General features: G+C 38.3%; 2 protein-coding genes across 2 annotated transcripts in view; both read left to right on the top strand.

Annotated features, from left to right (window-relative positions):
* The window catches only part of notch1b (notch receptor 1b), a 43,308-nt gene extending 40,428 nt beyond the window's left edge, over positions 1–2,880 (top strand). Inside the window, exon 34 of the mRNA XM_086315169.1 lies at positions 33–2,880. Coding sequence (XP_086171295.1) covers positions 33–1,406 — 1,374 coding nt within the window. The 3' untranslated portion in view covers positions 1,407–2,880. The remainder of the gene's footprint in view (positions 1–32) is intronic.
* Positions 2,881–3,742: 862 nt separating this feature from the next.
* On the top strand, positions 3,743–11,508 carry ubac1 (UBA domain containing 1). Its single transcript, XM_086315170.1, has 10 exons — positions 3,743–4,330; positions 5,438–5,558; positions 5,635–5,708; positions 5,797–5,904; positions 6,068–6,170; positions 6,884–6,992; positions 7,328–7,604; positions 8,063–8,149; positions 8,359–8,497; positions 9,156–11,508. The coding sequence occupies exons 1-10, from the start codon at positions 4,193–4,195 to the stop codon at positions 9,269–9,271; spliced, it is 1,272 nt and encodes a 423-aa protein (XP_086171296.1). The 5' UTR covers positions 3,743–4,192; the 3' UTR covers positions 9,272–11,508.
* Positions 11,509–15,565: the final 4,057 nt, after the last annotated feature.

Raw genomic sequence — 15,565 nt, forward strand, 5'->3', positions numbered from 1 at the left:
TTAATATATTGTCTCCTTTCTGTTTACTTCAGGAGGAAACACCTCTGTTCTTGGCTGCTAGGGAAGGAAGCTATGAGACTGCCAAGGTCTTGCTGGACCATTTTGCCAACAGAGAAATAACTGATCACATGGACCGGCTACCCAGAGACATTGCACAAGAGAGAATGCATCACGACATTGTGCGGCTGATGGACGAGTACAACCTGGTACGAAGTCCTCCCATGCATGGAGGGTCACTAAGCACCACACTGTCACCCCCTCTTTGCTCGCCTAATGGCTTCCTGGGAAACATGAAGCAGCCCCAGCCTCAAGGTCAAGGCCAGAGCAAAAAGGCACGCAAGCCCAGCACCAAAGGCATCGGGTGCAAGGAGGGAAAAGACATGAAGGTGAAGAAGAAGAATTCCCAGGATGGGAAGCCTGGGAACCTCCTGGATAGCTCAGCTGTTCTGTCTCCAGTTGACTCCCTGGAGTCTCCACATGGCTATGTCTCTGATGTAGCTTCACCGCCGATGATGACCTCACCTTTCCAGCAGTCGCCGTCTGTATCCCTGAACCATCTGCAGGGGATGTCTGACCCACACCTGGCTGTAAACCACATGGTGATGCCAAGCAAGCAGGAGCTGGCTCGAATGCAGTTTGACCCAATGCCTCCACGTCTTACCCACCTACCCGTTACTGTCTCCAGTGGCCAGGGCGCCATGAATGGGCAGTGTGATTGGCTGTCCAGGATGCATGGCAACATGAGCCAACCAGGTCAGTACAACCCAATGAGAAACAACTCTGGTGGTCAAGGAGGTCTTCACCAGGGAGGCCAGCACGGGATGATGACAACAACGCTCCATAATGGCCACCCAAACAGCAGCCTGACTCAGATGATGACATATCAGGGCATCCAGAACACCAGAATGGGTCCACAGTCGCACATATTGCAACAGCAAGCTCAACAGATGCAGCAGATGCAGAACCTTCAGCAGCTTCAACAACAGCAGCAGCAGAGCATCCAGCTGCAGCACCAGAACTCAAACACAGCCAACACCCAAAACTTCATCAGTGGGGAGCTCAGTTCTCCAGAGCTCCAGCAGGGCACAGGCAACTCCACCATGCCCATCCGCACCATCCTGCCTCAGGAGACCCAGATTATGCCCTCCTCCATCAGCCAGTCAATGCCTAGCACCCAGTTCCTCACCCCACCCTCCCAGCACAGTTATTCGGGCCCCATTGACAACACCCCAAATCATCAGGTCCAAGTACCTGACCACCCCTTTCTGACACCCTCTCCCGGTTCCCCTGACCAGTGGTCCAGTTCATCTCCTCATTCCAACATGTCTGACTGGTCAGAGGGCATCTCGAGTCCACCGACAAGCATGCAGTCTCAGATTGCACACATACCTGAACAGTTCAAATAAAAATCTTCAGACCCAGCTGAGCTGCTGTACATATGTTTTTTTTTTGTTCTTGTTTTTTTGTCTAAAAAGGCACTCTTGGAGGAAAAAGAGAAAGGGCAACGCTGTAAACAGGATTTTAAAAAACCTTCATAAGCTTTTATACTAACAGCAACATCTGTGTTTCATCCATTCTTTTATTTATTAATGTCTTATTTATAAGCATTGCCTGCCTTCAGAAATTTGTGGGGTCCACGGTGTTATGTCATAAGCAGGGCAGTGGATGGCCTTTATAGAAAGTCTTTTCTTTTAGTACTTCTTTTCTGGAGTGAAGTCGCAGCATACACACTGGGTATTTATTTTCCCTTAAGGACTTTGCCTTTTTTATATGGTTTCTCATGTTTATATATATATATTTTTGTATAATCTTGTTTATAATGAAAATCGTGATTAAGGGGCATTTTTATAGAGCACATATTAAGTTTCAGTGTTATTTCAGTTATTTGTAAGCATCTGAAATATCAACTGATGGTAAACTGTTAACAGTACATGAATGCCATGTACAGGTCCTGTATGATATGGGAGCTTCCATAAATATCATGTGATTCTTAGCTACACTCTTTAGAGTCATGTAAATTTCTTGAATCAGTGGAACAGCATTATGTTGTGCCTCTTGGTTTGATTTCACTCGTGTGGAAATGGAGTGGGAATGTGATATGTTGTACAGTATAAGGCCATCTTGGAGATTGGCAGTTAAGGCAGGCTTGAGTATCTGCGAGTCCTGTGGTGTTGGAGATCTGGCCTGTCGGCCACAGTGTATGTTTTTGTTCAGAGGGAAAAGGAATCTCCATTTTCTCTCTCCCTTAGTTTGAGCCTATGGCTGTGTCCTTCCTTCTGTAAATATGCCCCTTGTGTCCCTTGTAAGCAAGATTTTGTTCAAGAAATCTTATGTCTTAAGCATGCAATTGTGATAGGTGTTACACCAATCATCAGCCTCTAAAATGTAAAACAGAACAGAATTTATATTTTGTATCCTATTGTCCCTTATGCATAAATAAATTTGAACTCTATACAAATAGGCACAATATATTGTTAGGTGGTGTTTTTCTCATATAAAAATGGAAAAATAAATAAATATTGAGGTTTTATAAATTGATATTTATTTGCTGTTCTGGAACACACAAAAATCCATTGAGGCAAATGTTTATGTATGATAGAAAGGTTTTTTTTGTTACACTTCAATGAAATGAAAACTGTTGGTTTTGTTCTCAAGTTGTGGTCCACCTTAATGTTTTGTGAGATGCACTCTGGTATAGTTTGGAAAAAGTTCTGTTTTTAAAAACCACATTAGGTTGTAGTGAAAAATGCAATATCTGCAATATGTTTCCTTTGTCTTTATAAAGCTATAATTTGCAACAAATGTATTTTCCCTTTTCATTTTCAATCTGTAAAAATGTTTCTTGTTATAATAAAGGGCACCTGTGTGTCTTGAAATCAGTGATAATTGTCTTTTATTTTTTATGCTTGTGTGTTTATAATAAACATCTAAAGTACAAATCCAGTAAAGTCATCACTGCAATTAGGTTAGCCTGTGATGAGTAAAGCTGAATTTTCCTGTGATCTGGCTCTTACTCCATCCATACATACATTAAATTAAAAGTATGTCCCCATCTGGTGGTGACAGTTGTTAAAGAAAATTAATTATATTAAGTTTAAGTGAATTACAGCTGCAATATTTATACAACATCGTGAAAATTCATAAGAAGAACAAATCATCTGAATACCATAGTTGGTATAAGCTGTGGGACCCATTCCTCAATTTACTGTGTAATGATTAAGTAAAAACGTAAAATAAAAAAAAAGAAATATGCATGCTCAACATGCTCAGACTGGCTGCCATAGAGATACTTAAGCAAATAGTTTTTGTTATTTTTCTATAAAACTCTACAACAGCTTATTTTTGTAAAAGATCAACACACCTGTCAGGATCCAAGGTTACACACACATTTACATAATAATGGAGTATACCTTCTTTCTGATTTTTCTTAGATTTATCGTGTACATATTATTTATTAAAGCATTTTGAACAACTCTTTTGCAACATTTTTTAATCGATCTATATTAGAAAAATGGTATTAATATAATCGAACGACAGGGTGGAAAAATGAAAACAAGCAGAAAAAACACTCCTCATATTGTCATTTAGTATTGCCATATAGTTACCTAATTGATATTCATCTTTTCTGAAGCCTATTTTTAATATTAATTAACTCGTTGTTGTTGTTTTAACTCCAGTTTCAGCTTTGTTTTAGTTACCTTGATGTTGGACCGTTGGAGATCTGAGGATCCTCTAAGTGCAGGTTAAAGAAGCAAATATTACGATGTTTCATAATTTTGTTGCAAGTAACTGTGTTTTCTAAAAACGGCTTGACCGGGTTGATTGTATTTTTGGACCTGTCACTCAAAAGAACTACACATCCCACAATCCAGCATTGGCGGTACAGTTGGGAGTTCAAAGTTCAAGTTACAGTAAAAATAGGGTTTTCGCTAGTTACTGCTTGTGAGCTAACAGGAAAAAAGAAGAACTCGTCTTGAAGAGGACGTGTTTCTCGGTTACCACCGCAGCGAAAACCGACCGAGGAACCCCCAAATGGCCCTCAGCTAGTCGGTGCCCGCTCTCACTTTGTTGTTGGTGGATTTACAGACGACGGCTAGCTGGGTGCTAAGGTTAGCACGCAAGCTTGCCAAATAGGCACATAGCAACTGCTGCTAGCTATCGTCACTGGACTGGTACTGTTAAGTCTGGAGCTATGTTCGTGCAGGAGGAAAAAATATTTGCCGGCAAAGTGCTGAAAATACACATCTGCACCATGGACGGCACGGAGTGGTTGGAGGAGGTCACGGAAGACACGACTGTTGAGAAACTAAAGGAGAGGTGCTTGAAACATGTAGGTTTTTCTTGGCTTGTTTGTGTTTGTCCTGCTTCCTTTTTTTTCGACCTGTCACTCCTCTGCCTGGGGTGCTTTACATTGTGCCATGTCCCTTTCGTAAACTGTCAGTGTCAGTATCACTGGCGCTGTATTTATAGTAACTGGGTAGACTTTGCTATTTATAATTTAGCAAGTTGGTTGTCCCAGTAGCTACTAAGAAACGCATGCTACTTTTTAGCCATTCTATTATTATACAGCTCACTTCACTTCTCCTTCCTTGGGCTATGGCGAAAACTCAAGTAGTGGTTTAAGTTTTGGTTTTCGTGTCAGCCCAGTATATTCTTAAATTAATTAATACGTCTCTGAAACTTCATGAAGTCAGTGCTTAGAGTTTTTAGATGAGTCATGTTTTGTTTACCCAACCAATCCTGAATTTATGATGACAAGGCAAAGACAGAAAGCAGCTAATCCTCCACATAGGGAGACTGTTTTTACTCAGTTTGTATCTTCGGTTAAATATCAGAGCTGATGTAGTTAACTGATTAAAGCTGATCAAGAGAAAACAGATCTAAAGTTATTTTGATAACCAAAACTCGAAAATTTGCTTGTTCCTACAACTGTGTTGTGAGGATCTGGCTTTCTCTGTTGCAGGGGTGTCAGACCCATTTTAATGCATAAGTCATATAGACCAACAGCACCATTGCCATAATCTATGTTAAAAAACAAAGTACACCGCTTTCATTCAAATTTGTCAGAAAGCAGAAGCAGATGGTACTATTTCTAGTTAAAATAGTTAGTTACTAGTTCAATTATTTTATTTTTTAATGACCAGGCCATTTACAAAGTAGATAACTAGCACACTGTGACATGTACAACTTAAAAATTGTGTTTAAGTTTTTTCAATCCACTGTTTCTGTGTAGGATCTTGGTCATCTAGATCATCGGTTGGTTTTTGTTTTTGTTTTTTTTCCTTTTTCTCTTCTTTTAAATAACTTTTTCAAATGTCTGTCATTATTGGTCCTACTTATAACAGTAACTGAATGATATTTAAAACAAAGAAAGTGATTAGTTACAATGAGTTATCTGGTTGTGCCTGAGTTGTTTTGTTTTGTGCTTAATTTGTAGTGTGTACATGGAAGTCTAGAAGATCCCAAAACCCTTACACATCATAAACTTATTCATGCTGCTACAGAAAGAGTCCTCTCTGACACAAAAACTGTTGCTGATGAAAATCTCAAAGATAAAGGTATGTAGCGTCTCTCCAGTTTGCCGTGGTTTGCCACAGTTTTCCATGAAGCTAACATGTTTAATGTATGTTGTAGATGTTTTGCTGCTCATAAAGAAAAGACCGCCACCAACCCCTCCAAAGACGGCTGACGTTAGTTCAGAAGACAAGGTAAGTCCTCTGTCCAGTTTTTGGGAAGAAGTCCTTTTTTTAAACATGCATATATTTTATTAACTGCTGTTTATTCTGTTCATCACAGAAGAAACAAGAAAACAAAGCTCCAGATAAAGATGCTATTCTGAAAGCCACCGCCAGCCTATCCACACGCCACACAGACCGTACTGTTACGCAACACAACATCAGAGATGTAAGAGAGGTTTAGCTTTAGCTCACAGGGTGCACTGAAATGTAGATAAATTACAATAATACTTTAAAATATTGTAAATGAGAAATTTACCTGCACTGTACTTGGACTGATAGCTTGTAATTATTTTTAATGTCCTTGTATATTGTTGTTTGTGTTGTTGCAGTTTCAAACAGAGCTCAGAAAAATCCTGGTTTCTCTTATTGAAGTCGCACAGAAGCTTCTTGCCTTGAACCCTGATGCTGTCGAACTATTCAAAAAGGCAAATGGTAAAGTGGAAAATCCCTTAAACCTTTAACCCATTTTCCAGTGGAAAAACTGGGTCTGTCACAGCACCATTAACTTGAATTCATTTCTGCTGTATTATTATTTTTAATCTTTCTAAAATGATTGATTCATCTCTCCAGTTTCTCTCAGGAAAATTAATTGCCCACCTGAGTTTTAACATTTACCAAGTCTGTGGTTAGGGTTAGGATTGGGTTTTATTTTAGCCACAACAATCCATTTGAGAATGCTCAAAATTCAACTTGTTTAAGGCACAGGTTAAAAACTGGTTATGGACAAATCAAGTGTGTGATCATGTATAAGTTGTATAGTTTTAATGTTTTATTTGGGAATAGAATGGTGTGTATGTGTGAGTTTGGTGATGGAGTTTTTATTATAAATGAATTCTGAATTTTTTATGAATTATTATGTCTATTTTTTTAATGTTTTATGGACAACAGATGGAAATTAGCCCTTGGCTATAATCTGGCATGTTTACATTCATGTAATTTATTTTACATTTATGTTCATTAACATGCACTGTCCTAAATAAATAAATAAAACATACTAATGGGCACTTTTTAGAAACTAGATGTTATCTTTTATCTGAAGTTGCGCACATTTATTTTGGCAGTGCAGGTTTTCTGTATGTTTGATTGTTCCAAACATTTAGCTGTCAACCAAAGATCTTTTCTCTTTGTGTGTCTGTGTCTCATAGCAATGTTAGATGAAGATGAAGAGGATCGGGTGGATGAAACGGCCCTCCAGCAGCTCACTGAGATGGGTTTCCCTGAGAGCAGAGCAATCAAAGCTCTGAGACTGAACCAGTAAGGCTGTATCTATAGTTATATTTGGGGGGGGAAAAGAATATATATATATATATATATACACACACACACACACACACACACACACACACACACACACACACACACACACACACACACACACACACACACACACACACACACACACACACACACACACATAAAAAAATATGTCCCTGTTGCAAAATATGGTGAAAACATATCCAGTGGGCATTAATTTGCAGGACAGCACTTTGGAGAAGTATGCACTGATACCAAGGTTCCACGAAAGGGTCTCATAGGAATTGTTCCTTATCTTTGTACCCTAACAGTAGTTTTATCTGATCTCCTTATAGCATGTCAGTGACCCAGGCTATGGAGTGGCTGATTGAGCATGTAGATGACCCCTCTGTGGACACGCCACTACCAGGCCAGGACTCTTCTGGGGCAGCAGGAGCTACGGCAGCTGCCACTCCAGGCCCCCCTGCTTCAGCTTCTGCTTCAGCCTCTGGTCCTAATCCTCACCGCAGCCTATCCAGCCAGTCGAGCACAGACGAGAGCAACAAGCAGGATGAACTCACAGAGATCTTCAAGAGGATCCGCAGGAAAAGGGAGTTCAGACCAGATTCAAGGGTGGGTGCAATTTTAGCTTTTATACAAGACTTCAGATTTTACAAATCTCCTCTCAGGGTTCTCATCGGCTGCATGATATTTGAGTTATTTGATATTATATTTTGCACTATCCTATTGTATATTACTGTATACTACTATTCTTATTGTATATCTTATTCCTCTGTTCCTCTCTCTCTTGCTGCATTGAGCATGTGTATGACAAAAGAATTTTTCCTCCGAATAAATAAAGTTCTTCTTATCTTATCTTATGTGGGACAGGGCCACACTTAAACTTGAGTGATATTCGATTTTGATGGAAGTTTTTTTTTTTTTTTTTTTTTTTTTTTACCATAACTTGTTCACATCTTATTAAGTAAGTTTTGTGTCCCCATGATAGCTGCTGGAATTGCTGGAATAGACTTTAGATAGATTTTAACTGTATGTGGGGTTTTTTTTGCTTTTTTTAATGAACTCTGCAGGCAGTCATTGCATTGATGGAGATGGGCTTTGATGAAAAGGAGGTGATCGATGCTCTGAGAGTCAATAACAACCAACAGGATGCAGCGGTAAGTTTACACATCGTCAGTAGTTTTACTATTAATAAACAAATTTAACAGTTAGCTCCCTCCCCCCAGTAATTTCTGAAACCTTCCGAAAACAACAAGTCCAGTAACATTGAATACCTGTTTCACTTGTTTTCAGTTAATTTTATACTTTGACTTCCATAAAGATTTTAATTGGTGTCCTTTTTGTTCCTTACTGTGTATTCCTGCAGTGTGAGTGGCTGTTGGGAGACAGGAAACCTTCTCCAGAAGATCTGGACAAAGGCATCGACACCAACAGCCCACTGTTTCAAGCCATCCTGGAAAATCCAGTCGTCCAGCTGGGTTTAACCAATCCCAAAACTCTTCTAGGTATAGTCTCATTGAGTGTAAAAGCCAACGTAGTGTCCTGTTTTTGAAAATTCTCCCCTAAAGTAATATTAAAAACTTTTTGACATCCTTATATTATTGTGTAGTTTTAGGAACTCAAATATAGTCTCATTCTGTAAAATGAGACAGAAAAACCACCAGCAGCTGAAAAAGATCTTGCTGAGACGTCCAGGATAACTGTTCGAACAGTGTGAAATCATTATTTTTATTTCATTCACCTGTGTATATATGGTTATTTTATATTATGTTTTGTTGTTTGTGTGATACTAAACATCCATGAAGACTTGTGCTTTGGTTTCGGTGAGTGAAGTTCTGATATTTTATTAGTCTGTTACTTTTTTTCTTGATATCTGTCCCTATAGGTTAGCTAATAACCCAACACTCCACTCGCTTGTTCAAAAACGGTCACTCCTGGCTCCAAAACATGATATATAAAACATAAAGAAGCAATGAAGGCACTAACGTTTAGGCTTTAAGTCACTGAGCCCAAAACCAGCAGTTGACATCAGTGTCCACTTAAGGCATATGACATAGAGAAAGGCCCGTCTACCTGTCTTCACCAGTTGACAGAAGAGGGGAAAGATTTGTGGGTTGGGGGTCTATTATATAACTCACAAATATGCTTTGTGTTTATGTGCAGCGTTTGAAGACATGCTGGAGAATCCTCTGAACAGCACCCAGTGGATGAACGATCCCGAGACCGGCCCTGTCATGCTACAAATATCCAGAATCTTCCAGACCCTCAATCGCACATAGAGCCTCCTGGTGACGACCCCCCCCCCATCCCGTGTATGACTGTGGCAGCTTCGTGTGTATGTGTTTGTGTGTTTGATCACACTGAGGCGTACGCTTGCATGTATGAATGTGTATGTATGAGCGTGGGAGAGACACAAGTATTGTTTTTTGCCTTTTAAAGACAAAGAGAGAGGAGTCAAAGTATGAATGAAGATGTTACAGATATAACTTATTTATAACAATACAGTAAAAACACTTATACAAAACAGATGTTAACATAAAGTTATTATTACAGTAATAATAATAATATAAATTGAGATTTAGTATATTGTTTTTACATTTTAATGATAACAATTTATAGGTATGACAGACATGATTTATTTTATATAATTTGTCCACGTGTAAAAATGACATCAGACATCAATTTAATGTTTACACTTCAACAAAAACTGTTTTCTATGTTTTGCAATATTTAAAAATCAACTGCAGTTTTCAGTGTCTCTTTAAAATGTTTCATCAGTGGTGAATGTGTGGAAGACTTCTGTCAGTATCACATCTTCTTTTTCTTCTCCCTCTGTTTTAATAAAAAATCAGTGCTTTATAACTGAGAAGAAAAAGTAGAGTCAAAGAGGATTTTTAAAAAGAAATCTTCATTGAACTTCTTCAAACATATTTATTTGACTTTCTTGCCTTTTAGAGCAAAACTGTACACTAAATCATGTCTCAGTCATGTTTTTACAAGAAGATTTTATATTAGGCCTGTGTGTGTTTACTGTCGATGTGCTCATGATTGTCATATTGTCATGTTGCTCTCGTCTGGCACTTCTTCACCTCTATGAATATCGCGTACCGCAGCACTAGTACAAGAAGAAAGAAGGGTTTGTGTGTTGTCTCAAAAGCATGTACTGGTAGCGAAGAAGTGAAGCTTATCACAAGGTGGTTGCCTTTTTAAACTTAAATTTGAATGATGAAGATGCATGCTCGCTTCATGCTTGAGAGGTGCGAGTGTCTTCAAACATATGTGGAAACAATAGAAGTTGACATGCAACCAATTTCTGTGTTTTGATTTGTTTTTTTGTTTTTTCCTTTTTTTTTTCTTCCTTTTTGAGAGCAACAAACATTTATGCTGTCAAACCAAAATGTCACTGTATAACCTGCCTTGTCATTAGATGTACCCAGTGGAGAAAAACCCTGTATTTCTGTGCAATAGCAAGGACTTCTGTTGACCTGTATAGACATATATTTGAGTGTTAGAGATGTGTGAACTGCAATGGGTAGTGTGTTAATAATAGCCTTTGCATTGAGTACTTAAAGTCTCCAGATACATGAAGGAGAGCATTGCCTCTCCTTGTTGTACAAGAGATTTAAAGACAATATGGAGGGTGGTGTGTTTTGCCAAGTTTTTGAGTGTTTTTATTCAATATTTAAAATGTGGTGTTGATGTGACTTTTTGCTCAGGGAGGCTGAGATTGTTTTTCTAAACTTGTCGCTATGGCAAACCTCTGCTCTACCCCCTTCTAGTTTGGCATTTGAGAAATGGCTTTAACTAATCTGTGTAGAACTTTACCTATGAATAAGAGCACCACATCAAATGGTTTGGTAAATGCAATATTTGAAAATATTTAAATGTTTTTAGAGAAAATTGTCTGGTTGAACTATATATTACATTATTTATATCAAAGCCAAACTAGTAATATGTTCATATTTATAACATTTTTAGCAAACCTTGAAGCTAATCTACAAATGTGAAAAAATATAATGCTTCAAATGTTGTTTTTACAAACCATCATTAAAATGTGTTTATGGACTGGTAGGTCACAGTGTGATACAAAGTGATGCAGCATGTTTGAATTTATGGAAACCTTTCTGCACACTGTGCCCAATTGGAAATCTGTCATGGCCATCATGACCAGTTGTCTCACCACCTCCATGCTTTGCATTGGCATGAATACCAAACTATCTTTCCCTCTTAATATTCTGATACGAACATTGGGAGATTGTACGCTTTAGGAAGAAAAATGGCCACAGGAAATGCTGAAAACGGTCAGAAGGAACCCGAACGAACAAAGTGAATTTTATTGCTAAGGGGCAGTGAAGAGGGAGTTGTTGGAGTCTGATTATTGTTTCACCCAGCCCACGTGTCGGACTGTCCCAGATCAACAACCTATGCAATATGCTCACAGTCTGTTCGTTCAAGCAGCCTAATGGCTACTGGCATCTAAATCACTATTGCATTAAAATTATTTTTTGTGGTTGTATGTTGTGTTTTTGTTTCACAGATTCCATTCAGCAATGCCACATTGAAAATCAGTGCAGAATGCCGCCCATCTTTAGGTGGATGGAATTAGTTTACCTGTATACAGTACATTAAATTTAGTTACATTTATAAATATTGCTGTATTTTATTTTATCTAATATTATATATAATATAATATATTTTATCTAATATTTGTTCATTTTCCAGAGGCGGTGGTTTACGACACCAACTGTCTACCATCTATAATCCAGTTTTGAGTTCCCTCCCCAGACGCCTTAACGCCCACTCACATCCTGGGCCATCTGACCTCAGGAAATCGCATGATAAGGTGGGGCCAGGTTTCACAATGAGCTCACCCGAAACCCTGGCGGATTGGGACCCACAGCCGTTTTCACACCTTGGCTCATGTGATTAGAGGATCATCAGGGGGTCCTTTTGTCCCTCTTTGGGGGGAAACTCCCACTGGGTTTAAATCTGGGACTCCACCATTTGACCCTTAGAGCTGAAGAAGCTTCTCGGATGAGAGGTGAAACGTCTTCAAGCAACTTAAAGAAGTCCAGATGCTTTTCTTTGCAAGCTCCTTTGACTTGTTCATTTGCTTTTATCTCAGCCTATTTTTAATGTATTCACAATGAAAGTACAATAAAACTTTCTTTAAACCGACCAACTTATAAAATTATATATACAATTATTAAAATTAAAAGGTCGCCTATAGAACTTAGTTGCGTTATGGTGTATGGTAGCAGGACAGGATGCCACTCAGGGTTAACGCAGGGAGACAGAAAGCCGCCACTCTTACATTTATAATTTAGAGTTACGTGTACTGTATGCTTTTGGACACCTATCCATTTTATGGCAAACTGGTCAGGTATCCAGAAATGCACTCGAATCAAAACAGACAAAAACAGAACTATAGGTTATTTGATTTATGGTTCTTTTATTGGTGTTTTACAATTTGAATATTTTGACCATTTTTTGTATTTGTTCTTCAATTGGGCAATTAAATTTAGTTCAAATTTATTTATATAACTCCAAATTCGAAAAAAGTTTCTACAGTATTAAGGTAAAAAACAAACAAACAACAATTTGGCAATCTCCTATGAGCGACTAGGCGACGGTGGGAAAGAAAAACTCTCCTTTAACAGAAAGAAACCTCTGGCAGAGCCAGGCTCAGAGAGGGGCAGACATTTGCTGCAACTGTTTTGTATGTGAGGTGACACTTCTAAATTTTTCCAATTTGTTTACGAGTGAGGGGAGAGGGTAGCAGGAGATCGAGAGACAGTTTGGTCGTGCGACTGCAGTGATGTGGACACTGTACTGGTCCATCATGGTAAAAAGATAGCTGACTGTAAAAGCGAAGCTGTTGATTTATCAGTTGATATATGTCCCTACTCTCACCTATAGTCATGAGCTCTGGGCTTTGACCAAAAGAATGAGATCACGGATACAAGTGTGGGAAATAAGCTCTCTCTGAAGGGTGTCAGGTATCTCCCTTAGAGATAGGGTGAGGCGCTCGGCCATTCAGGATGGGCTCAGAGTAGAACTGCCACTCATCCAAAGGATGTGGTTTGAGCATCGGAGAAGAATACCTCTTGGGTGCCTCTTAGGTGAGGTGTTCTGGACTTGTCCCACTGGGACACACCCTGGGGCAGATGCAGAACATGCTGGAGAGATTATATCTCTCGGCTGGTCTGGGAACATCTTGGTCTTCCCTGAATCAGGTGGCTGGGGAGAGTGAAGTCTGGGCTGCTCTGCTTAGGCTACTGCCCCTGTGACCCTACCCCAGATAAGCAGAAGAATAATATTTTATATAATCATTCCAGAATTGTAACTGGCCTTTATTCCATTGATTTTTTTTATCTTTTGCATAAATCTTTCCAGGTTTTTCTAATCCAGTAATACATAGACTGGAGGATCATTCATGATGATCCATCTCCATCGCATTGGTAATTAATAGTTTAATCTGGGTTTCGTAATACGAAGATTGCTCTAGATGGTCAACATTCTAGTTTGTCTTTTTCTTCTTTGGGCATAATTGATATAACTGCTTTGCTCCATGAGGGGCCATTTTTTTAATCCTTTAGTTTTGTATTGAAGGCCAAAAACAAGCCTTAGCTCAGTTCAAACTGAGTTTTTCAGTTTTCTCAAACTCAGTTTGAAAAACCTCAAACCACTCAAAAGGAAAACCATCTGGGCCACCTGACTTGTTTGCTTTAAGCCTGGAGATGGCGCTGTTTAGCTGCAGCTGTAAATATTTGATTTTGTTGTTCAGTTATGGCAAATAAGTTGGCGTGAATTCAGGGACTTGCCAAATTGTGGCTCACTGTCTATGTGTGGTTGTTTTTTTTTTAATAGACAGTGTTATACAGTCTTTATTTTTGAGATTTCTTTTGCTAGTATTGTACCTGGTTTTGACCTTGATTCATAGAAACACTATGAATACTTTATTTTTGACATCAAGATTGAATTTTGCCTGCTCAGTTAAACGTTTCTTATCCCAGGAACATGTTAGCATGTTTTTCAGCAAGTTGTCTAAAAGAAATGTTCCGAACAAACACAGATCACAAACAACAGATAAGCATAAAAACAACATAATAAATAATAACAAAGAATAGAATTCATCCCACATTATGTAGAATATAAAAAAAACAACTAGCTGTTTATCTGCTGGAGAAAAGTTGCTTTTATACCAAGTTGTTCTTCACAGTAGACAGACCATTTAATAATTTGATGGAGTGAGTTTTTGTTCTTTACAGATAAATATCCAAACTATGTCGTCAGTGAAAGCAAGACAAAAATCAAACCATCACTGTTCTTTTCAGTATGGAAATAACATGACAGACACAGGGGCCCTTTTTAGCTCACAACTTCACAGTTTGCTTCAAAGTTCAGTTTGGAATCAATAATCAGAGATATTTATAACGGTGAATTCATTCCACTGTCTGACCCTTAATGGCTGTAACCTGTTGTTTATGAGTATGTGTTCTAAAATCAATCCTCATATCTTTTGTCTTAGATATGTTTCATCGAGAATTGGGCCATGACTGGTGTCTTTGTCCAGCAGCCAACTATTAATGTTCCTGCTTTGACACATATTTGTATACAGGATAAATACTAAGGGTAAAAGCACACATCCCTGTGGGCAGCCAATTGACAATCAAACTTGATTAGAAAGAATTGCATTTATCTGGACTCTTTGAGTCCTGCTAGACAAACAAACAAACAAAATCCCCCAAGACTCCAGCAAAATGTTTTTATTTGGGTTAAATTGTTCTAAAAGCTTTCTGATTAAAATATGAGGATGGATTGTGTTAAAAGCCAAAGAGAGCCAAAAAAGTACTTGAGCACGAGAATCCAGTTAGGTTCAACAAAGGTCACTGTGGGATCTTCTACTCCATTATGTGGCCTGTAATGCTGGCATGCAAACTGCATGGAGTCAACTACATGTTCAGTTTTTCTTAAAATCTCTGACTTTTGAGTTTTTGAGTATTTCCACCATAAATGATATATGAATAAACATTCTGAAATGATTTACAGTTTTAGATTTCGAACCAGGAGCTAAAACTGCGTCTTTCTTTCATTAGTTATATAAATACATATTAAATATGTAATGAAAGTGGGAAGTGTGAAGGACAGTGCTTCTTCAGTTTTAACTTTGAGGAACAGTTACGGATATTACGCAAGCTCTACAAAATCATTCCAAATCTTCAAATTCCTATACCATCTTTCACCATTAGATGCCATCATTGGTCAAGACCGCAAGGACAAAACAGGACTAAAGTACAAAAGAAAAAATGTATACATATATTAACGCAAGTGCATGTTGAAATATTAGTTTTTAAGAGAAATTAAATTGACGTTCTTGTGGGTTAATTAAATAGACATATCAGAGAAAAAAATTGATTAACATTATTTAAACAGGTTCTTTAGGAAGTCGTGTTACAGAAATGCAGTGCGCATGAATCCAGTTAAAAATAAGATATTTTTAAAAAGTAATATTAATAGTAAAAAGCATCTGTGATGCAAGGCGGGATTTCAGTTTCCAGTATTACGAGTAT

This window comes from Aulonocara sp. 'chitande type north' Nkhata Bay, linkage group LG12 (genome assembly GCF_057382095.1).
Source record: "Aulonocara sp. 'chitande type north' Nkhata Bay isolate Kocher_YH1m ecotype deep benthic linkage group LG12, A_spYH_male_GT1.1, whole genome shotgun sequence".
Taxonomy (NCBI): Eukaryota; Metazoa; Chordata; class Actinopteri; order Cichliformes; family Cichlidae; genus Aulonocara; species Aulonocara sp. 'chitande type north' Nkhata Bay.